At 39.0% G+C, this 24388-nt stretch overlaps 3 protein-coding genes across 13 annotated transcripts in view; all 3 read right to left on the reverse strand.

Annotated features, from left to right (window-relative positions):
• The window catches only part of rassf3 (Ras association domain family member 3), a 57107-nt gene extending 55726 nt beyond the window's left edge, over nucleotides 1–1381 (reverse strand). The window contains exon 1 of the mRNA XM_079817977.1: nucleotides 744–1381. Coding sequence (XP_079674103.1) covers nucleotides 744–1173 — 430 coding nt within the window. The 5' untranslated portion in view covers nucleotides 1174–1381. The remainder of the gene's footprint in view (nucleotides 1–743) is intronic.
• Nucleotides 1382–3458: 2077 nt separating this feature from the next.
• LOC307127045 (apoptosis facilitator Bcl-2-like protein 14) lies at nucleotides 3459–8696 on the reverse strand. The gene is made up of 6 exons (XM_079817990.1): nucleotides 8606–8696; nucleotides 6748–6998; nucleotides 6555–6659; nucleotides 6376–6434; nucleotides 4438–4707; nucleotides 3459–4353 (listed from the first exon to the last, which is right to left on the reverse strand). Coding segments are annotated over exons 1-6 (720 nt in total). The 5' UTR covers nucleotides 8608–8696; the 3' UTR covers nucleotides 3459–4320.
• Nucleotides 8697–8999: 303 nt separating this feature from the next.
• dgki (diacylglycerol kinase, iota) overlaps nucleotides 9000–24388 on the reverse strand; it is a 90310-nt gene continuing 74921 nt past the window's right edge. For 10 of the 11 annotated variants that reach the window (XM_079817988.1, XM_079817984.1, XM_079817982.1 and 7 more), the window contains 8 exons: nucleotides 21358–21398; nucleotides 21142–21266; nucleotides 21012–21037; nucleotides 20508–20545; nucleotides 20155–20275; nucleotides 16271–16307; nucleotides 16082–16181; nucleotides 9000–10442 (listed from right to left, as the gene is read on the reverse strand). In XM_079817988.1, coding sequence (XP_079674114.1) covers nucleotides 10326–10442; nucleotides 16082–16181; nucleotides 16271–16307; nucleotides 20155–20275; nucleotides 20508–20545; nucleotides 21012–21037; nucleotides 21142–21266; nucleotides 21358–21398 — 605 coding nt within the window. In that variant the 3' untranslated portion in view covers nucleotides 9000–10325. The remainder of the gene's footprint in view (nucleotides 10443–16081; nucleotides 16182–16270; nucleotides 16308–20154; nucleotides 20276–20507; nucleotides 20546–21011; nucleotides 21038–21141; nucleotides 21267–21357; nucleotides 21399–24388) is intronic. The other variant, XM_079817980.1, reaches the window with a different exon arrangement.

The following is a 24388-nucleotide window of genomic DNA, read 5'->3' on the forward strand; positions in this document are numbered from 1 at the left end:
AGTTGTTCCATTTGAGTTAACTCTTGTGAATGTACAACCTCAGTCAAGTGACACAGAGAGCCATATAAGGAGATTGATTTGGGGAACATTTGGGTCTCTTGATCAAAAACACACTAGCAAATACACATGATCGTGATAAGGAATGAACAATACAAATTTGGTTGTGGGTGGAAGCAGATAATGCTTTGCATATGATTTTTAGGAATGTTTTCACTGCTGAAAACAATGCAAGGTATTCAGTCAGGAATGAAAATGTCAACCGCCATTGCCGGCGACCATTTCAGTGCATATCATTTGAGTCCTAAATGAATGATGATTAGGTCTGACTTCCGCATTGTCGTGTAAAAATACTAGACATATTTGTGACATATGTACTGTAAAATAAGCGTGGGTGCTGAAGGTGCAACTCAGGGAATTTAAAAGCCCAAACCAGTTCGTCCACATGCCTGTAGATGAGTGTGTGAGGAAGAACGTGCACTGAGTTCATGATGTGTTTATGAAATATTAGGCCTTTTATATAATTCAATTTTGCTGGCACTTTTATCCAAAGTGACTTACAATACAACTAAAAACATAAAAAGTAGGCTAATTCCCCTTGAACAGCACAATAGTGGAGATTTAACCTTTTCTAGACTAATATATTAATTTATAATAAACAAATAACATTGTTTGAAATTGATTAGCCTACCTCTCTGTATTCATATAATGGTCAAATATGTAGAAGGCTAATATAAAGTTCTCACCTGTGCATGTCAAGCCATCTTGAAAGATGTACGAGCAACACACATCGCACCAAGCGAACGTCGCGCCCGCACAAAACGAGTGTCCTTCTCCTCTCTCCACTTTCACGCGCGGGTCGAATATCGTCCTCACATCTGGGGGTTTGAAGCCCCTCTTTCTAGACCGCTGTCCGGCTCCTCCGTTCTCCGCCACCATCGGCAGCGCGTCGCTTTTCACGGGCTTTGGAGAGACGCGTGGCCTTTGGGGAGACGGAGCTCTCCTCACCGCCTTCACCTTCACGCGCATTCTGGACTTGCCTTTAGGTGAATTCTTCTCCATCAGGTCAACTTCTTCCACCCGAAAGGTCGGTAGTCGGTTCAGCTGCGGCTCCGCTGGCGGCGTCCCGACGGCACAGTGGCGCGTTGGCGAGTACTTCCTACTGTAATGCATCATGACAGCGTTACCAAGTGCGCCAGAGGAAACACAGAAGCACCTGTAGATCTGAGATGCCTGGTCGTGGAGCTTTGCGATAAGACATTTCTCAGGCTTTGAAGGAATTTGGCCGAAGTTCTCGAGACGGAGGACTGGTGCTCAAGCAGGTAAGACAGGTGCACAGCGCGCGTGTCATGTTTCGCCAAGATGCGTGTGCGCGCACTCGCGCAGACACCCATAGTTATCAGATCAAATCAGAAGGAAGATTATAGTTAACTAAAGCTAGAACCAGAAAATAAACTTGAGCTAAAATAAAACTTAAACTTTACTTCAGCTACACTCTAATATATGCTGGGTTAAAAAACAACCCAAGTTGGGTTGAAAATGGACTAACCCAGCAATTGGGTTGTTTTAACCCAGCGATTGGGTTGTTTTAAGCAAACATTTAACCCAACCGCTGGGTTAAAACTACCCATTCACTGGGTTAAAACAACCCAATTGCTGGGTTAGTCCATTTTCAACCCAACTTGAGTTGTTTTTAACCCAGTATTTTTAGTTCCCAAGAAAACGTCTCATTTTCATTTAGACGAACATGATGCACTATATGTCACTGTAAACCCTAATAAGTTGAGACTACTCAAATGATTTGAGGAAAGTGATTCCCTCGATTCATTTGAGTAATGGGGAAACTGAGAACTCAATTTAATTGAGTTGACCTAATGTGGTCTCTTCAATGAATTAAAATAGGGGGAGAGCGGGGCACAACCTAACGCTTTCAACGCACAAAACATCTCAGTTTGTGTAAATCCACTTGGGGTTCAGAGAATTTATTGTTTCCCACATTAATTGCACACATGTCTAGTACAATTACGTGGTTTTGTTTCATTAATACAGTGTATACTTTTTTCTTGATTTACCCCGAAATAATGGAAGTGAAATGTGACAACATGCCCCGTTGGAGGGGTACATTAGAACATGTGGTGGGGCACAATGTAACATGACCAAATAACAGCTTCAAATGTTACCTGATATAATCAAAAAAATATACAAGACAAACTACAATATTTTGTCAACAAAATACAATTATTAACTTTTTAAAATAATGGCATTTTCTAATCATTTAAAATATAAGCATTTTTGAGTTTGACTACAAACACATCGCTAAATACAGCTTTACAGCATAATTTAATTGCATAATAATAATTAATAATTTCTGAACATTAACTCTCAGTCATTATTCACCCTTTTCTCATGGTTTCTCAAAAGAATTCATAAAAGTATAGAATATAATGGCATATTTCTAATAGGGGCTCATTGTAACGCAGTGTTACAACACATCCCATCTGCACAACTGGGATTTAAACCACGGCTCGTGTCTTCTGCTGTTAGATCAGCATTAAAGAAAACTTAAATAACAGATTAAAATAATATCAGATTTGTCTTATTTTAAGTAAACACAAAAAACAGAGATGAAAACTAAACTTAAGTAAGAAATTTACTTTTGTTATGGTTAAATACATGTTCAATAATATCTTCCAGAGATGTTATATATGTTATATACTATATTATATATAGTTATATATTATTAATTCACAAATATTTATATATATAATTAATTACTTCACTTCTTTTGAAATCAAATAACTATGATTTCGTGTTGCATCGCTGCATTAATAGGAAGAGAATTACAATAATATGAATGAAGTTCCAAGTGCCCAACCAAAGGGAACACTATCAAAATTATGGTGAGAGGAAGTGGAGGAAATGAGTGAAAAGTCTATTAAAAATTGCCCCGCCTCAAAAACACTTCCCCCGCCCACCCACTTGTTTTTTGTTTAGTTTTTTTGCTTCGGCAAAATGGTACTCAAACCAGTCAAGTCTTGTTTACTTGGGTTTTCTAAGTAACAAAGGCATAGCATGCAAATAGTTCAGATTACTTAATTGTTTTAAGGTCGTGCAACAAATCATTGGACATTAAGTCAAGTTTACTAAAAAGTCTTAGTAAGAACAACTGTTGGATTTTACAGTGTATGTGAAGTTATTAAACGTGATATCGGGAGGAGTACGCCAATCTAATCTTCCATTTAATACCAAGGTAATAAACCAGCAGCTTACATCTTCCCGTTGTTAGTTCTTGCAGCATCCCCCCTCCTCCCCAGCTCCTCCTTTTTGTACAATTTTGCCTGTTATAGTGGGGCAATTGGACCTTGGGTATAATATCCTCTCCGAGCCCCTCTATAGCAGACAGCAAGCCAAATCTGTCTACCACTTTCACTAAGATTATATGGGCACACAAACTCGTGAAAGACATTAATAAAACTACATTTTATTGAAATATAATATTTAAACCATGTGGGTAATCAATGACCTTTCACTGATAAAAAAAAACAACAAAAAAAACACATACACCCTTTTCTGATAAACTGGTTTGTCTATTCCAGTCATTCCTGTAAAGCATTTGTTCTCAGAAATTACTGGAAGCCTATTAAATTGAAAGGTTTCTATAATGTCATATAGTGTAGTAAAGAAAATATTAGACAAAATGAGAGAGAGTCAAAAAAATGACCAAAATACAAAATGACAGATATCAAAGTTGTTTATTATAACGTTGAAAAAATATATTTAGGCAGAACATTTTTCATAGCATCAATGGCAATTGCATTCTAGACTAAAGTAAATAAATATCTCAAATACGTTCATTTCAAAACAAAAATAGTTTTAACAAAATGACAAAACATAATTTGGATGCCTCGTTAAATAAATGAAAAAATTATGGGAATGATGGATCCTGATTTTTAATGCATTAAGTTAAGGTAGTATCCATAGCACTCTTAATGACATTTGGTGTACGTACATTTATATTTGACTCTTTTTTTTTTTGTCCTCAGGTGTTCAGAGGACCCAGTAAAAAAAAAAAAAAGATCCCTGCCGGTACGCTGGAAAAGCTCTTTTCCCAGTGAATAAAGTGTCTATGTGCCCCTGAGAAAGACATCCATGATGTGAGGACAACATCTCGTCAGCTCACTGGACACCTGTAGATCCCAGATGCCGGATCGTGGAGCTTTGCGATAAGACATTTCTCAGGCTTTGAGAGAATTTTCATTTTAAAGCCCTTTTTTCCAGTGAATGAAGTGTCCGTCTGTGATGCGAGGACAACATCTGGTCAGCTCACTGGACCTCCTCGTCATCTCCAGCTTCTTCCTGTGAGAGGGAAAATGCCACCGTGACTCAAGACTCATCCTGTTATTAGGCCAGATTGCTGTGAATACTTATACGGTCACTTACATCGCCTACATGCATGTTTCTGCTAATCCACTTGGAGTAATTTTCCTGTAGATACTTGGCACCGAAGCCCATGACACGGGTCATTGGATAGTTGACGCCATAGAGTTGACTGGTGGCTTCACAAATCAGAGCCACGTCAACTTTCTGGTCTTTCTGTTCTGTTGGCAGTTCTACAGTGACACTTCTACAGAAAGCGTCCATCACTTTCTTGAAGAAGCCATACTTGAAAGAGGATTGCAGCGTTTCGTGTAAGCCCTTGTCTGCCTTGATCTGCAGAAGAGATTCCGAGATAAGAAACACTCAAACAGAACAACCACAAACACTGACAAAAACCAGTGAAGCTGAAGGCTACATGCACAGAGAAACACAAAGAACTAAATGAGATAATGAATTTGACCAAATCAAACACAACGGCAACAGATGAACAGAGAATAAGGGAACTGAAACCGATATATTCATGATAAAAATTATCTTGTCCTTTGTGACCATGCTGAGAATTTTACACAAATATCTGACATAATCATACACCAATCAGGCATAACATTATGACCAATACGAAGTGAATAACACTGATTATCTCTTCCGCACAGCACCTGTTAGTGGGTGGGATATTAGGCAGCAAGTGAACATTATGTCCTCAAAATTGATGTGTTAGAAGCAGGAAAAATGGGTAAGCTTAAGGATTTGAGCAAGTTTGACAAGGGCCAAATTGTGATGGCTAGACGACTGGGTCAGAGCATCTCCAAAACTGCAGCTCTTGTGGGGTGTTCCCGGTCTGCAGTGGTCAGTGTCTATCAAAAGTGCTCCAGGGAAGGAACAGTGATAAACTGGCGACAGGGTCATGGGCGGCTCAAGGCTCATTGATGCACGTACTGTAGCTCAAATTGCTCAAGAAGTTAATCCTGGTTCTGATAGGAAGGTGTGAGAATACACAGAGCATCACAGTTTGTTGCGTATGGGGCGGCATAGCCGCAGACCAGTCAGGGTACCCGTGCTGACGTGAGCATCAGAACTGGACCACGGAGCAATGGAAGAAGGCCTGGTCTGATGAATCACGTTTTCTTTTACATCTTGTGGATGGCCGGGTGCGTGTGTGTCGCTTACCTGGGGAACACATGGCACAGGATGCACTATGGGAAGAAGGCAAGCCGGCGGAGGCAGTGATGCTTTGGGCAATGTTCATCTGGGAAACCTTGGGTCCTGCCTTCCATGTGGATGTTACTTTGACATGTACCACCTACCTAAGCATTGCTGCAGACCATGTACACCCTTCCATGGAAACGGTATTCCCTGGTGGCTGTGGCTCTTTCAGCAGATAATGCGCCCGGACACAAAGCAAAAATAGTTCAGGAATGGTATGAGGAGCAAAACAACGAGATTGAGGTGTTGACTTGGCCTCCAAATTCCCCAGATCTCAATCCAATCGAGCATCTGTGGGATGTGCTGAACAAATGATCCATGGAGTTTCACCTCACAAGTTACATGACTTAAAGGATCTGCTGCTAACATCTTGGTGCCAGTCACAGCACACCTTCAGGGGTCTAGTGGAGTCTATGCCTCGATGGGTCAGGGCAAAAAAGCAAAAGGGGGACCAACACAATAGTAGTTCATAATGTTATGCCTGACTGTATGGCAGAAAATACCACAAAATAAGTCACTAAAAGTGTAGCACTTATTCAGTGTATGAAGTGGGATACAGTTTGTCTGTAACATTTTTTTTGTGAAATGTACCCTAAATTATAGAATATACTTCTATTGTGCAGTTCAATACGAATCAACAGCGCAGTTAAAAAATGTTATTAGTAAAGGGATAGAAAAACATTATGTACTATAAAAATAGGCTCAATGGACACCATTGAAATGCAGGTGAGTGTGTTTGCAGAGACACCTGGTGGTCAGGTTTAACACCTCATCATTAAATGACATTCTTCCACTGACCTTTTCATCCAGCTCATCGCCGTGAACCCTGAGGAGCTCCGCCAGCCTTTGCACAACGTCTGCGGAGACAACAGAAATGAGAAGTTCAGTTTGCAATCTTCTCCGAATGAAACAACTCGTGACAGCTCAAACTTAGATCAGATGCAGAAATCAAAAGAGAAGAATGAGCTTCAACTCACCATCACCATCCGATTCTATTTCACATGGACTGAAGTGCACGGAGTCTGAGATCTGTGTCAATTCACTGACCATGTTTTCCATCTCATCCACCTTCCCATCGGATTCTGAGAGGAGAGATGATATCACATCTTACTCTGGAATCTCCACAGTCTCACTTTATAGAGAACGTTTGATGTTATATTTCGCCCTCACCTAGCATCGCTGGCTGTCGTACAGGTGTATCATCGGTCTTGGGTTTAATGCATTTCGAAAGGAAAGATAATCTCAATCTCTTTCTGGATTTTTTCTTTGCTTTACGGAGTTCAGGCGGCTCAGACTCTGGGATGTCCTGCTGCAGACGGGTGTCCATGGGTCGTCTCTTGCGGGTGTACGCCACAAGGAGTCTGAACTCCGGGCTGTCCTCCGCAGGAATCTGGACATCCCCATTGCTCTGCTGCTGATCCCTGGTCAGTTATCAACACTTCATCAAAACACTGAGATCAGCCAGTTGAGTGCAACCTAATCTTTATAGGTGCACTCAGTATAACTTTCATTTACTGAGTAGTATTAAAGGGATAGTTCACCCAAAAATATATATATTTTTATTTACTTAAAACTCACTTTAAAACTTATTTACTCACCCACAAGTTCAAAACCTGGATGAATTTCTCCCTTGCGTTTACACAAAAGAAAATATTTCGAAAAATGTGTCCCTGGACCACAAAACCAGTCATAACGGGGTCATTTTAAATATAAAAAATAAGCGTTTTGTTAGGATAGGACAATATTTGGCCGAGATAATTGAAAATAAGAAATCTGAGGGTGCAAAAAAATCAAAATATTGAGAAAATAGCCTTTTAAAGTTGTCCAAATTAAGTCCTTAGCAATGCATATTACTAATAATACATTTTTGATATATTTACAGTAGGAAATTTTCCAAATATCTTCATGGAACATGATCTTTACTTAATATCCTAGTGATTATTTTTGGCATTAAAAAAACAATGTATTGTTGGCTATTGCCACAAATATCCCCATGCGACTTATGACTGGTTTTGTGGTCTACTCTAGGGTCACAAATGTGGGTAACCAAACAGTTGATGGTCCCCATAGTATTTCCCCCCCATACTATAGAAGTCAATGGGGACCAGCAACTGTTTGTTTACCAAAATATCTCCAGCAAAAGAAAGAAACTCATACAGAACAACTTAAGGGTAAGCAAATGACAGAGATTTCATTTTTGGGTGAACTGTCCCTTTAATAATTGAGTAATACACCACATTAAGTACTGTAAAACTGATTTTTATAGACTACTGATATGAATGGAGTCACCCGCTCATGTGGATATACATCATTTTACACATTTTTCAAATTCCTATTCATTTATTTATCTGTAAAACTTTACATGAGGAAACATGACTAAGCACAAATTTAAATGACAAATCAGGAGCTTAATTTAACTTTTAACATTCTTAAATATCATATATTTTAAAAGTTTAAATTCCACGAAAACATAAACAACCAGAAGCTTAATTTAACCTTATGAGGTTATGTTGAAATGTCATTAAACGTAAAGAGTTAGCGTTAGTATTCTAACTTAATAACGTTGTTGGCAAAAACGAACTAAAACCTGCATATACTTGCAATGACAAGTGTCGAGCTTAGGCGTATTATTTGAATATATATTAATTTAACGTGCATTTAACTTAACATGCAAGGGATTTTATCGGTACGTTTATTCATGAAACGGACACATTTGCGGTAGATTTCGTTCTCGCCGTCACTGCGTAAATAGAGTAAACAAATAACGCTAGAGTGACGTGCCTGGGCATGTTCCCTAAACTTCTACATAAACTCAAAACGTTTGTGTGCCGTCTACTTTATACATTTCCGCAAGTTTTGACACAAATCACACGCATTACAAAATGTTTTGAGCATTCTCGACGAAATTGACGGAAGTGTGAACTAAACGTACACAATCATCTTTAAGAAAAACAGGACAACAGTATGAGACAGTCACGGTTAAGATGTTCTCTATGTGAATAAATATAATGAAAGTTTAAACACTTACATGACTCGTTGTTTACTGCCAGTGGTATTATGTGGGAGAAGACCGAAAGGTCAGCCTTTTAAAAGCACTGGGCGGAGCCACCCTGAGTCACAACACAACCATGATTCATCGATTTCCCTCGTAAAACCTCATCAACTTATTCTGCATTATCACATGCTTTATGTTATCATCTTAGCTCTTTGTGTACTATAAATAGTGCTTGATTCATTGGCTAAGGCTACGTTTTTATATGCTTTAATTGCATGGAATAGGCGGCATGAATAATCATGCTAAACTATTATCCCTTAAAACAGACCCTAAACAGTCTCTTATAAGTTTAAATAGAATGTAAAGAGTACTGCATAACAGCATTTAGGACATGGGACGAAAGATAATACTTGGGGTCAGTTGAGTCAAGAGTGCAGACAATGTATGTTATTTATTTTTTACAGTAGTTTCTGTAACATCAGAATGTCCATAACACACACAAAACACTGGTGCTTTCCATCCGACTGCCCTTTAATGAGAAAACATTCCCAGTTATTTTTTTGAGCTTGTGCAACGTGATATCTGTCAAATCCCGCCATGTCTACTCACCCCGTGACCTCATACACACCTAAAATAGATATTTAGAAATTAGAAAAAACTAAAACATTCAAGTATAGTCCCATCTTTTAAAAGACTTAAAAAAAAAGCAAAAATACAACCACTGAACAATTTTCATATAACTTAAAATCAAATTAAAAAAAGAAGAGATAATGCCATTTCATTACATAATCACTGAGGGGTAGAAACATCCAGAGAGGTAACAAAAATTCCATGCACAATAATGTGTTAAAATCTCAACTGATAATACAAGATAACACAGCAGATCTCTCGTGTCAGCGCGATCCTACAGGCAGCCGTTTTCATGCATTTCCCCTCGTTAGTGATTTGACATGGTACAGGACTAAGGACATGGTACAACTCGCGTCAGTGTCTTTCTTGCGTTCATTTGGTTTAGTCTTTCTTCTCCGCAGGCCAGCGTTGTCCAACGCGACCTCATAATGGAGCCCAAAATCAGCTGCCATCAATGGAAACAAACGCATCCGGTTCCTTTGCTTGTCTTGAAACATTAATGTAATGTAATATTAAATAGATAAATGCACAAATGTCATCCATTCATATTGCATTGAAAATGGCTCAGCTGTTTTCTCGTCGTCGTAAGATCATTTCACAATCACGCCACTGTAACGGCACACGAACAAATCAGAAGGAAACAGATTGTGTAAAGTCAGTAGATGTGTCAGTAGATTTCCGATTGAGTTTAAAATCTCTGGGAAGATCATCCTCCCTCAAACAAACCAATGACCAGAAGATGTTTTTCCCATCTGTGCGTCTTTGGCACACGACATGATGCACAAAAGCACGTCTTTTGTGTCTCTAAACCTAACCGGTGATGCGGCAAAACCCAATCCATCTTTGAATAAATAGTTATAATAAATAAGAGCAATAAATAAATGCTAGGTCAGAGCCTACAATTGAAAAAAAATAAACCCCACAGCGACTTCAGTGGAAAAACAACAGCTAGACAGTTTCCTGTTCACCGAGGCCTTTCTCAGCCCGAGGCGCTCTCGATACACCTCTCTCTCTCTTCCCCCCTTCAAGCTCTCTCGTTCGAGTGTGAGCAGACGCGTGGAGGAGTGCTGACGGCCACTTTCTGTGGGTAAAAATCTTCCTAACACTAAGCACGTGAGCCCGTTCATACAGCCGTCTCCAGATCCTCGTGTGCCTCGGGCTCAGCTACCGGCTGGCTTTCCATGAGGGACGCCAACTCAGAGTTCCCGGCGTCCAGGGCACAATCCTTGGGAGTTTTACCCTAAAAGGACAATGGCAGAAATGTGAGCACCGAGCATAGTTGTTCTTATACACTAGTACTATTGCTAGTGCTATTTCTTGCAGAGACATAGGGCTGTGCCGGTAAACTTTAAAGGATTAGTTCACTTCAAAATGAAAATGTCCTGATATTTTACTCACCCCCCAATCTCATCCAAGATGTTAAAGGATTAGTTCACGTTTAAATAAACTTTTGCTGATAATTTACTCACCCCCATGTCATCCAAGATGTCCATGTCTTTCTTTCTGCAGTCGAAAAGAAATTAAGGTTTTGGATGAAAACAGTCCAGGGTTGTTCTCCATATAATGGACTTCAATGGGCTCCAAACGGTTCAAGGTCCAAATGACAGTTTCAGTGCAGCTTCAAAGGGCTTTAAACGATACCAGACGATGAATAAGGGTCTTATCTAGCGAAACGATCAGTTTCTGCGAGAAACCGAGCAGTATTTATGCTATTATTTTACCTCTTAACAGACGAACGCGATCGTCTCTGAGCTCCGCCATAACTTCCAGCAAGTAAGGTCAAATTAGATCGTGGTCACAGATATATCGATAGTAGATGCCTCATTCTACTGATCCGTGCAGTCGCTAATGAGGCATCTACAGGGAGTGCAGAATTATTAGGCAAATTAGTATTTTGACCACATCATCCTCGTTATGCATGTTGTCTTACTCCAAGCTGTATAGGCTGGAAAGCCTACTACCAATTAAGCATATTAGGTGATGTGCATCTCTGTAATGAGAAGGGGTGTGGTCTAATGACATCAACACCCTATATCAGGTGTCCATAATTATTAGGCAACTTCCTTTCCTTTGGCAAAATGGGTCAAAAGAAGTACTTGACAGGCTCAGAAAAGTCAAAAATAGTGAGATATATTGCAGAGGGATGCAGCAGTCTTAAAATAGCCAAGCTTCTGAAGCGTGATCATCGAACAATCAAGCGTTTCATTCAAAATAGTCAACAGGGTAGCAAGAAGCGTGTGGAAAAACCAAGGTGCAAAATAACTGCCCGTGAACTGAGAAAAGTCAAGCGTGCAGCTGCCAAGATGCCACTTGCCACCAGTTTGGCCATATTTCAGAGCTGCAACATCACTGGAGTGCCCAAAAGCACAAGGTGTGCAATACTCAGAGACATGGCCATGGTAAGAAAGGCAGAAAGTCGACCACCACTGAACAAGACACACAAGCTGAAACGTCAAGACTGGGCCAAGAAATATCTCAAGACTGATTTTTCTAAGGTTTTATGGACTGATGAAATGAGAGTGAGTCTTGATGGGCCAGATGGATGGGCCCGTGGCTGGATTGGTAAAGGGCAGAGAGCTCCAGTCCGACTCAGACGCCAGCAAGGTGGAGGTGGAGTACTGGTTTGGGCTGGTATCATCAAAGATGAGCTTGTGGGGCCTTTTCGGGTTGAGGATGGAGTCAAGCTCAACTCCCAGTCCTACTGCCAGTTTCTGGAAGACACCTTCTTCAAGCAGTGGTAGAGGAAGAAGTCTGCATCCTTCAAGAAAAACATGATTTTCATGCAGGACAATGCTCCATCACATGCGTCCAAGTACTCCACAGTGGCTGGCAAGAAAGGGTATAAAAGAAGAAAATCTAATGATATGGCCTCCTTGTTCACCTGATCTGAACCCCATTGAGAACCTGTGGTCCATCATCAAATGTGCGATTTACAAGGAGGGAAAACAGTACACCTCTCTGAACAGTGTCTGGGAGGCTGTGGTTGCTGCTGCACGCAATGTTGATGGTGAACAGATCAAAACACTGACAGAATCCATGGATGGCAGGCTTTTGAGTGTCCTTGCAAAGAAAGGTGGCTATATTGGTCACTGATTTGTTTTTGTTTGGTTTTTGAATGTCAGAAATGTATATTTGTGAATGTTGAGATGTTATATTGGTTTCACTGGTAAAAATAAATAATTGAAATGGGTATAAATTAGTTTTTTGTTAAGTTGCCTAATAATTATGCACAGTAATAGTCACCTGCACACACAGATATCCCCCTAAAATAGCTAAAACTAAAAACTACTTCCAAAAATATTCAGCTTTGATATTAATGAGTTTGTGTTCATTGACAACATGGTTGTTGTTTAATTATTAATGTTGTAAAATTAATCCTCAAAAATACAACTTGCCTAATAATTCTGCACTCCCTGTATGTTTACATCTATGACCACAATCTAATTTGACCTTACTTGCCGGAAGTTATGGCGGAGCTCAGAGACGATCGCGTTCGTCTGTTAAGAGGTAAAATATTAGCATAAATACTGCTCGGTTTCTCGCAGAAACTGATCGTTTCTCTAGATAAGACCCTTATTCATCGTCTGGTATCGTTTAAAGCCCTTTGAAGCTGCACTGAAACTGTCATTTGGACCTTGAACCGTTTGGAGCCCATTGAAGTCAATTATATGGAGAAAAACCCTGGACTGTTTTCATCCAAAACCTTAATTTCTTTTCGACTGCAGAAAGAAATACATGGACATCTTGTACGACATGGGGGAGGGAGTAAATTATCAGCAAAAGTTTATTTAAAAGTGAACTAATCCTTTAATGTCTTTCTTTCTTCAGTCGAAAAGAAATTACGCTTTTTTTAAAGAAAACATTCCAGGATTTTTCTCCACAAAAATCAATGGCAACCAAAATGTTGAAGGTCCAAATCAAGGCAGTTTCAAAGCTCTTCCAAGGGCTCTGCACAATCCCAGATGAGGAGTAGGGTCTTAAGCCCTATTCGCACGGGATGAGTATTATCTGGGGACCTCGTGTGATTTAGAAATGACCCGCCATCCGCATTCGCACGGGATAAGCAAAGCCTGTGATCTCCCGGATATGATGTCAAGACATGTAAATGTTTTTTCGTTATAGATATAGCTGTACGATATATCATAAACAACAGTTCCTTACCGCGTGCTGCTATGTGTTATCTAGGCTTGTTGCGATAGTCGGTGTTGCATCACTTTCCCACCGTCGTTTCGATTTTTTCATAGTAATAAAAATCATTTTGTTCAGTTAGAGAACAGACGTTACAATTAAAAACTGAACTGAGCACAGACCAGCAGCAGGAATCGGGGGAATATTTTAAAGAATATTTTGTATTCCCAAAAACTTTTCTTAAAAATTTTCTTATCTTTTTTCTTATGATTGTTCTTAAGATAAAATTTAAGAACTATTCATATTCACGAAAAGAATGTTCTTAAAAATCATCGTAAATCATTTCTTAAAATTAGGATAACCACCAACCTATCTTAAATACCCAAAATGTAAGATGTTTAACGAATAAAAATATCAAGCATTACAACATAGCAGTAGCTAGCTATAATATTTATAACTAATAGTACCATATGGACGAGTATAAAACCAGCAACCAGCTCGCACCAACCAGCAAGACAATAGCGGACGAGAAACTCCACGTAATTTAAAAATACTACTGTTATTGTGTCACAAATAGTAGTTTTAAGACTTTTTCAGGCGAGAATGTACTTGTTTAAAAAGATTAAATCTGTGGTTTATTTATAAAGAGAGCGCCTATTTGACAATTTTATCTGCCGTTTTTGGAGTCGTGAGATCCAGGCGATCAGCGGGCGATCAGCGAGTGTTCAGTGCTCGTTAACCCCGCCGAGAGCAGCCTTTCCTCGGCCAGTCCTTCTGACGTTTGCCGCTGGCTCTGATGTCTCTGAGATATGATTCGGCTTGTGTAGATCTAACGGACGATCTTTGGTACCCAAGGAGCGTTCTTGATAAACGGCTAGGCTCTTATAAAATACTGATTTTATCGACACAGCACATTTGAAACACGACATTGAGTGATTTACTCCCGTCAAGCCAGTCACAACGAAAATAGTCTGCACACTTATGTCATCTACGGTAATCTGCAGGAAGCGCAAAAAGACGGGCTTTGAGGTGTTTTTCATTCAGCGAGTCTTCAGTAATACCTTTCAATAAAATAACACCATTTATTTTCTTCTTAAGTAAAAAATTAAGATGTTCTTAAGAAAATATTTGAGAATTTTTCAAGAATTGCACTTAGGAACATTCTTACGAACTTCTTAGAATTTATCTTTCGTGAATCCGGCCCCAGATTTCATTTATCACAAGTGAGGAGCTGACAATATGACGGCGGAAGATTTGGTTTCAAAGCTCCTATTTAAGCGAGCTTGTCATTGTACCGTTCTGTTTTTGTGTTTTTCATTAATATTGAACACACATTTCAAGCAATTCGCTCCCAAATTGACTCTAATTCTAAAGTGAAAGTATAATGTGCACAGCCGCACAGGCATTTATAACGAATGCAGCCTCCATTCTTCGCGAAATATGGATAAAAATGCGCACAAGAAACAAAAACCTTGCAAAATTAATATACGACCCTCCAAATCCTGGCCAAATCACAGAGATGCCGATTTGCATGGGACTAATGTTATCACAGGACCTCTGTGTTCGTTTGGTGAAATATGGTAGGTCATTTGCGGTGGAATTTTTACTTTACAAATTACAGACATGGCCGATTCGCACGGGATTAAGATCACAGACGACCTCCGCAATTATTACGAATTACTAGAGGTCACCATGTAATACTAATCTCGTGCTAATAGGGCTTTATTTAGCGAAATTATCACCATTGTCAAAAAAAAAAGAGTGATTGCTCAAGGACGTTGAAAACGTCACGCTAGACATAGGCAGAAGTACCGCCCCAAGCAAACGTGCGAGGACTAATACAAACTCCCTTTACTAAAAAACACTCCATCTTCAATTTCAAAATCGTCTGACATCGTTGTTTTACCTTTTATTTGCTAAAGGGCGTTTGTATTAGTCTTCGCATGTGCGCTTTGTAAACATGGGGCGGTACTTCCGCCTACATCTAGTGTGATGATGAGCAAGATGAGCAATTTAGGTTAAAAAGTATATAAATATATATTTTTTTAGACCCTATTCCTCGTCTGGGATCACGCAGAACCTCTGAAGCCCTTTAAAACGCTTTGAAACTGCATTGATTTGGACCTTCAACATTTTAGTTGCAATTGAAATCCATTATGTGAATATAAATCCTGGAATGTTTTACTCAAAAAACTTCGACTGAAGAAAGAATGGGGGGTAAAATATCAGGAAATTTTAATTTTGAAGTGAACTAATCCTATAACCTTCCAACAAAACACTTTTTTTTTTGTATGTGAATGCTGTTTTACATGAATATTACCACAGGAGTGAAGCACAAAGCTTTGTTTACAAAATAAATACTAGGTTAGCAATTAAATGTTACTTGCAAGCCATGGAAACATATAGATTCATGCCAAATGCTTTGTCAGCTTTTTTATTCTGTTTTGCGATCTGGTCACCCAATTCGAATTTTAACAATAGGCCTACTCCACTTTATTCCACTGGACATGGACATCTCGTTTCCTTTCCAAATCTTCCTTTCATTTGCTTATATTACGTCTATTATACCTATTCACATCCTTTACTGTGGTAAAGCAGAAAAAACACTGTAGGACAGATACCTTTTTACCTTTTTACTAAAAATGTAACACAGTTTGTGCTAGTTATCAGACTTGGTAAGGCGCGCCAAGTTTAAAAACTGCCATGTCACAGCGCACAGAGACAAAGAGGAAACCACAATTAGTTTCTCACCAGGAAGTTGGATTTGCTAGGGGAAGCCCCAGCCTCCAGCAGACGCCTGCATACATCACGGTGCTGCTGGGAAGCTGCTTTGTGCAATGCAGTGTCACCTCTAAAAAAGAAAACACAAATTGGAAAAACTAATAATGGCAGTTTACGCCACTATCACACAAATAAAAAGATCAATCCACAACTACATACGTGTCTCTCTCAGTTAAGTCCAACATCAGCTTTGACCCTGAAAGAAACAGAATTTTGATATCAAAACTGCATGTGTTTAATATATATTTATACTACAGGGCTGTTGAATGCTTGAATCTGATTGGTTGACGAACATTCTAAGGTGTGCAATTATTTTCAGGGAAACGCACGGCAAAAGTAGTATCAGGCAGGTTATTTCAAATGTCTTTACAGCATACAACAGCAAAACAACCAAACCCCACAACTACACTCACCAAGAAAAGAAATATAGTAAACAATAGGATAAAAACGACAAATTTTTTCCATGTTTTTTGCCACAAAATTTACGTTTTACGTTTGACTTCTCCCGCTCTCTCCCAATCAAACACACACACACACAGTACGGACACACACTTGCACAGAAACATGTTGCCAGCGCTGCTCTGACGATTTTATCAGTAAAATAGTTTTAAAAACGTAAAAATCAACAAGACTTTTCTCACTGGCGATGTAATAGCCGAACACTGTTGAGAGACGCACAGTCTTTGGAGTTTGTGTAAGAAATTAGTCCTACACACAAGAGCGTTTTAAGGACAAACACCTGGCAAATGTCTTGACTCTTAAAATAAATCATCGGAAACATTTTTTGAGGTGTGGTGACCATAGAATAAGCAGAATAATTGACTACGTGCTGTTGAATTATTAGACAAATAGGTGATAATGCATTTACTGAATAATTCAACGGCCTGTCGTCAATTATTCCTATACAGTCAGAGTTCTGTTTTATTCTGGTTTTGTGTTTTCTGGCATGTGGTTGGTGTTTTTCTGGCCATATGATGCGATTGTGTTCGCTGGCCATGTGGTCTTGTTTTCATGTTTGTCATGTATGTTTCTATGTGTCATGTGCTCTTCTGTCTATTGTTTTAACCCTTCTTGTTATCTGATTATAAAGGGTATGCACTGATGTCACTTTCCCGCCGGACTGAGTGGCAAAAGAGCCTAGTGCATGAATGGATTTAAATGTGAGTGAAACAAATTATTATCCGTTTAAACTAAAGTCTGGACTTCATATAGTGTCCTATACAACTTACCCAACATCCAGTGACCCATGGATATTGACATGCAGACAGGAATCATGTTTCTTGACATTTATATGAACCTGATTTCAACGGCGGGGGTATACATTAAGCACATTTGTCTGTGAACACTTTATATAAATACAATATAGGTAGGTCAAAATCCTGGATGATCACTTACAGTGGGGCAAAAAAGTATTTAGTCAGCCACCAATTGTGCAAGTTCTCCCACTTAAAAAGATGAGAGAGGCCTGTGATTTTCATCATAGGTACACTTCAACTATGAGAGACAGAATGAGAAAAAAACAAACAGAAAATCACATTGTCTGATTTTTAAATTTATTTGCAAATTATGGTGGAAAATAAGTATTTGGTCAATAACAAAAGTTCATCTCAATACTTTGTTATATACCCTTTGTTGGCAATGACAGAGGTCAAATGTTTTCTGTAAGTCTCCACAAGGTTTTTACACACTGCTGCTGGTAGTTTGGCCCATTCCTCTATGCAGATCTCCTCTAGAGCAGTGATGTTTTGGGGCTGTTGCTGGGCAACATGGATTTTCATCTCCCTCCAAAGATTTTCTATGGCGTTGAGATCTGGAGACTGGCTAGGCCACTCCAGGACCTTGAAATGCTTCTTTCGAAGCCACTCCTTCGTTGCCCGGGCGGTGTTTTTGGGATCATTGTCATGCTGAAAGACCCAGCCACGCTTCATCTTCAATGCCCTTGCTGATGGAAGGAGGTTTTTACTCAAAATCTCACGATACATGGCCCCATTCATTCTTTCCTTTACACGGATCAGTCGTCCTGGTCCCTTTGCAGAAAAACAGCCCCAAAGCAGGATGTTTCCACCCCCATGCTTCACAGTAGGTATGGTGTTCTTTGGATGCAACTCAGCATTCTTTCTCCTCCAAACACGACAAGTTGAGTTTTTACCAAAAAGTTCTATTTTGGTTTCATCTGACCATATGAAATTCTCCCAATCCTCTTCTGGATCACCCAAATGCTCTCTAGCAAACTTCAGACAGGCCCGGACATGTACTGGCTTAAGCAGGGGGACACGTCTGGCACTGCAGGATTTGGGTCCCTGGTGGCGTAGTGTGTTACTGATGGTAGCCTTTGTTACTTTGGTCCCAGCTCCCTGGAGGTCATTCACTAGGTCCCCCCGTGTGGTTCTGGGATTTTTGTTCACCGTTCTTGTGATCATTTTGACCCCACGGGGTGAGATCTTGCATGGAGCCCCAGATCGAGGGAGATTATCAGTGGTCTTGTATGTCTTCCATTTTCTAATAATTGCTCCCACAGTTGATTTCTTCACACCAAGCTGCTTACCTATTGCAGATTCAGTCCTCCCAGCCTGGTGCAGGTCTACATTTTTGTTTCTGGTGTCAGCTCTTTGGTCTTGGCCATAGTGGAGTTTGGAGTCTGACTGTTTGAGGTTGTGGACAGGTGTCTTTTATACTGATAATGAGTTCAAACAGGTGCCATTAATACAGGTAACGCGTGGAGGACAGAGGAGCCTCTTAAAGAAGAAGTTACAGGTCTGTGAGAGCCAGAAATCTTGCTTTTTTGTAGGTGACCCAATACTTATTTTCCACCATAATTTGCAAATAGATTTTTTTTCTTCTCATTCTGTCTCTCATAGTTGAAGTGTACCTATGATGAATATCACTGGCCTCTCTCGTCTTTTTAAGTGGGAGAACTTGCACAATTGGTGGCTGACTAAATACTTTTTTGCCCCACTGTATATCAATGTTATATATATTGTCATATTGGACCTGAAACTTGTATAGTTTTTGTCAGTGTTTATTTAAAAACATTCACTCATGCTGAAGAATATGGTAAATATTTAACTGATGAGTTGTCAGTGCAATATATAGGGTATGATTTTACCCCAAAATTCCACATATGACACAAAATGATAACTGCAAATCTACGTTTCTAATCTATTTGTAGTCATTCTCAAAGCTCTTTCCCATTTAGATGTGTTTTTCCCCCGGGATTCACGCTGAAAACCAATGCTTTTTGCCACTCGGTGGGTGTAACTGCAGTCACTTTGGCTGACGGTGACGTCACACGCATAGCCCTTTATTGATTTATTTGCCCCACATGTCCTTCCTCATTACCTGGTTTGTTTGCTCTCTCTATTTATTCTTATTGTGTTTGCAGTTCTGTGCTTGATCGTCGACGTGTGCACCCCTTGTGTCCTACCCTGCCGTATATAGTCCTGTCATGCCCAGACTTTTGCCTTGCTCTCTGCCTTTTATGGTAATGTAAAATAAAGCCCATTAAAACTCACCCCATCCTTTACCTTAAAACCTGAATATACACACACATACTGTATATGTACACACACAAAATAAATAATATTCTTACTAATACAAAAAGAAAAATGTAATTCCTCAAAGTATTTGGACATTTAAAACATATTTAAAATTGTACTTTATTTTCAAAAAAAGTCATATTTAAAAATGTCACTTGATATTTAAACACATACAAAGCTTTTTTTTTCTTTGTATATGCATATAATATAATATAAATGATTTTATTTCCCCAAAAATGTCATATTTAAAAATGTCACTGACATTTAAAAGTTTTTGTTTTAAAAGTGTGCTTGTACTTTCTTCTTCTTCAAATAAAAAACCCACTAAAAAATATTTAGAAATGGTTATTTACTGGCTTTGGTTTAAGTTCTCTTAGATGTGATGGCATCTCAAACGGGAAAGAAATTCCCTTCCCTCCCAGTTAAGCAAATGACAAATGAACTTTGAACTTTGATTACGCAAGCACACAGGAGGGTGCGTGTCCAGATGCTCGTTCCAACACTCACCGTGTTCCAAAATGAAACTCACAACCTCTGTGTGGCCGTGTTGGGCGGCCAAGTGCAGAGCGGTGCAGCCCATAGAGTCCCGCACCAACAGACTAACCCCGCAGCCGCAGGAGCCAGACATCTGTGACACACGGGACAGATAATGAGTCAACAGCATATGAGCGAGCACGGTTACTTTAAATTCGACAACAAATACTGGTTTGCCACAGAAACTTCACTGGTTATGCAAGTTACAGTGCATCATGTGGTATTTTGCACCACCCTGATGAGTCATGTGGGGTAACAGGCACTTCTAGAAAACTCTTCCACTTTCGTTTCAATAAAATACCAGTACAAATCAAATAATAACTCACCGCCGACAGGTCTCCTTTAACAGCAGCTGACAATAGAGCTAGAAAAAAAACAAGGTTTCAGTGATACTGTTTTTCATCATATGTATTCAATTACTGTATAATTCTTGCTATTGTTGATTTGTGCTTTTTGTTTTATCCAAGCCCTATCATAGATCAAAAAACTGTTTTAAAATATATATATATACAAATGGCTTTAAGATGTTACGTGCAAGATTATATATTTCATATAAAAGGTTAATATATGTTTTATAATTGTTTTGTCTTTCACCTTAAAATTGGCTTGATCAACACTATGAGTAAGACTCATGCGTAAGGTATAGTAAGCACCTAACAATTATGACATGGCATTTAGGAATTTCTGGCTGCCTTTTTGAGGATATCACCAATGGGTTTATCCCTCACGACTTCTGACAGGAAAACCTCCCCGAGTTGAAATTCTAAACAGTCCAGCCCTGTTTATTATCTCTCCACCACTTCAAATAAATACTTGCGTTTGTACTTTACCTTGTTCGTCTGAGGTCAGGGGAACACTACAATAAGGAAACAAGAGCAGAAATAAACTGGTAAGCTTTGCGTATGCATTTGCACAGAGCAGTGAAGTATAAAACTGAAAGGAGCGATCAATTATTCTCACCTGGAACTGGGTTCCACCACCACATCTGGCATCCCAGGAGCTCGGACCTGGCTCACCGCTGGGCCCTCGTGGTCCAGGATGAAAACCTCATCCTGGCATATTTCAGTCACAAAGTGGAGATGCTCCTGCACACACATTACAAGTGCACATTATGCAGTAATGTCCACTATATTATTTATAATTCTCTATACATATTATAATACCGTATCATCGTACCTGAGCCTTGTCTATGCGATAAAAGCGGTCGGCTGATGTAGCTGGAAACACAATGTACAGTGAAGTGATGATTATTACATACTTTATTGAAGTACACAAATCACAACACAAATCACAACACATTCCTGTGTTACTGTGGAGGTCATAAAACTCCAGGGGGCGATACAGTTAGATAGCTTTTATTGAGCTAGCATTAAACAGTTATGCTATGTTCACACCAAACGCGAATAGAGCGTCAACAACGCGTCTACCGTGTTTATTTGGACACTTGAACATTTTGAATCCATTCGCGTGTCCACCTTCAGTCAAAACGATTTGGCAGACAACAAATTATAGATTCATGAGACCAAAGATCGGCTGTTAGATCCACACAAGAGGAATTCTATCTCATGTTTAACCACTACAGAGACATCTGAGCGTCAGAAGGACTGGCCGAGGAAAGGCTGCTCTCGTCGGGGTTAACCCTCTGGGGGTTTTCATTTATGGGTCACACTCAGGGCCTTCGGGTCAAAAATGACCCGGAGGGCGGGATTAAGATAAAAAAAGATTTGAGTAAAATCAATGAAATATATTTTTGTTCAATAATATTTTTTATTTTCTTTTTTGGTGTTTTGATTTAATTTTATGATTAATAATGAATATTTATGCAATAATTATGACCCATTTTTTTTTCAAATTTTTTTTATATATATATATATATATATATATATATATATATATATATATATATATATATATATATATATATATATATATATATATATATTTTTTTTTTTTTTTTTTTAATTAAAGCTGTATTTCATTTTAGAGTCAAGCCTAGCCCTCATGAAAGCAATTTTTTAAATGAGATCGGTGCCATCCGGTGGACACATTGAGCATTTTTATCACGCAATAGCACATTTTTACCACTATAGTGGATCTTGCGTTTTATAAAATAATGTAAAAAATTGTAGCTTCATCGGAATGGTCCGAAACTTGGTGACTTTATTGGTACTTGGTATATGAACACCCCCAAAAAAATTGGGGACAGGATTTGAAAAGTCTTAAGTGGTTGTAAAAAAAAAAGACACATTCAGTTTTTCACAAATTATTTTTTTCTGCATACAATCTACAAATCAGCCAGGATGCAGAAAAAAAGGACTCAACAGTGAAGGGGTGAATCTCTAAAACATCAAGAGTGCAAAACAGACAAAAAAACTCACACACACACACACACACACACACACACACTCACTTATACACACAAAAACACACGCACGCACAAATTAACGCGTGCCATTCCAAAAGCTAATTGTGTTTTTGTGTGTGTGTGTGTGTGTGTGTGAGTTTTTTTGTCTGTTTAGCACTCTTGATGTTTTAGAGATTCACCCCTTCACTGTCGAGTCCTTTTTTTCTGCATCCTGGCTGATTTGTAGATTGTATGCACAAAAAACACTCTGTATTTTCATATTTTTGCCAATTTCCCATTAACTTCCTATGGGGGTCATTTTTGACCCGATTTTTTGTACGACCACTTAGACTTTTCAAATCCTGTCCCCAATTTTTTTGTGTGTTCATATACCAAGTACCAATAAAGTCACCAGGTTTCGGACCATTCAGATGAAGCTACGATTTTTAACATAAAAAAAAAAAAAAAAATTCGGGTCAGAAATGACTGAAGACCCCCAGAGGGTTAATGAGCCCTGAACGCCCGGTAATCGCCTGATCTCATTTTTTATAAATAGCTGCTCTCTTTATAAATAAACCACAGATGTGAGCTTTAAACACTTACATTCTCGCCTGAAAAGTATTAAAACCAGGGGCAATTCTAGGATTTTCATTTTAGGGGGGCTCAGCCCCCAGTGAGGGTATGAAAAAAAATGGTAACACATTAGTAAATGTGAGGTAGTTAGGGGGGTTCGGGGGCTTGCTCCCCGAGAAAATGTTGATTTCCATGATCTACATATGTGCATTTTAAGATGTTCTGAACGCCAAAAAATTAGATAACAACAGCTTGAAAACCATGTCAGTGAGCAGATATGACTGATAAAGTTCGTCAGTGAAGACTGTAAACATAATGTTTAACGGATATTATAATCATTTTCATAATACATGTTAATTTACTGAAGGCTACCAGGAAAGGTAACTAAATGTATTAAATCAATTCACAATATGCACACATTCATTGCTAATATTATGCCCTATACAGTCTGAAAAAGCTGAACTTTTTTATTTACAGAGAGCTACAAATGGAATTATTACATTTACAAATTTCCACACATTCATTACTAATATTCATTACTACACATACTATGCCTAATCTGAAGAAAATGGCTTTGTTAATATTTCTTGTTTGTTAATATTATTATAAATGACATTACATAGGCCTATTTCAAATCAAAATGGCGAAATTAGACAAGTTTATTCATTTGCCTGAATATTTTTGTCATTTGTTTAACATTTTTGAATTAAAGCAGCTGTCAAATATGAAACGTTTAGTTTAGCTACATATCTCGCACTTGAAATCGAGTCTTACTGCTAAAATTCGCGTCAACACGCCTTTCCATTGACTTAACATGGAAATCACTCGCTCCAGACGCTCTATTCGCGTTTGGTGTAAACGCAGCCTCAGGCCTTGTGTCCACCAAAGCGTTTTTAGCCACTGCTGGAAATGAGCTGAGACGCTTTGCGTGCTATGATATGGATTACCCAAAGTTGAACATTCTTCAACTCTCAGCGACCGGTAAAAAATGCCCAGCGCTTCAGTGTGAAAAACGCGGTCAGCGCCTTGTTACGCTCCTGTTATAGAAATGTGGCGCTCCCATTGAAAACAATTGGGAAAATACGCTTTGGTGGACGCACAGTCTTAGGGTGTGGTCACACTTGGTTCGATTGAACTCTGGTGTGACTGCTCTAGTCCTGTTTTGCTAAGCATTCACATTTAACACAGAACCTAAAGATACAAAACAAAAAAAACTGGCTTTATTACATATATTTTGCGATGTAACTGAACATCCAAAACAATTAGCGCTCATTTCATGTGCGTACATGG

This window comes from Gobio gobio, assembly GCF_949357685.1.
Source record: "Gobio gobio genome assembly, chromosome: 5".
Classification (NCBI taxonomy): Eukaryota; Metazoa; Chordata; class Actinopteri; order Cypriniformes; family Gobionidae; genus Gobio; species Gobio gobio.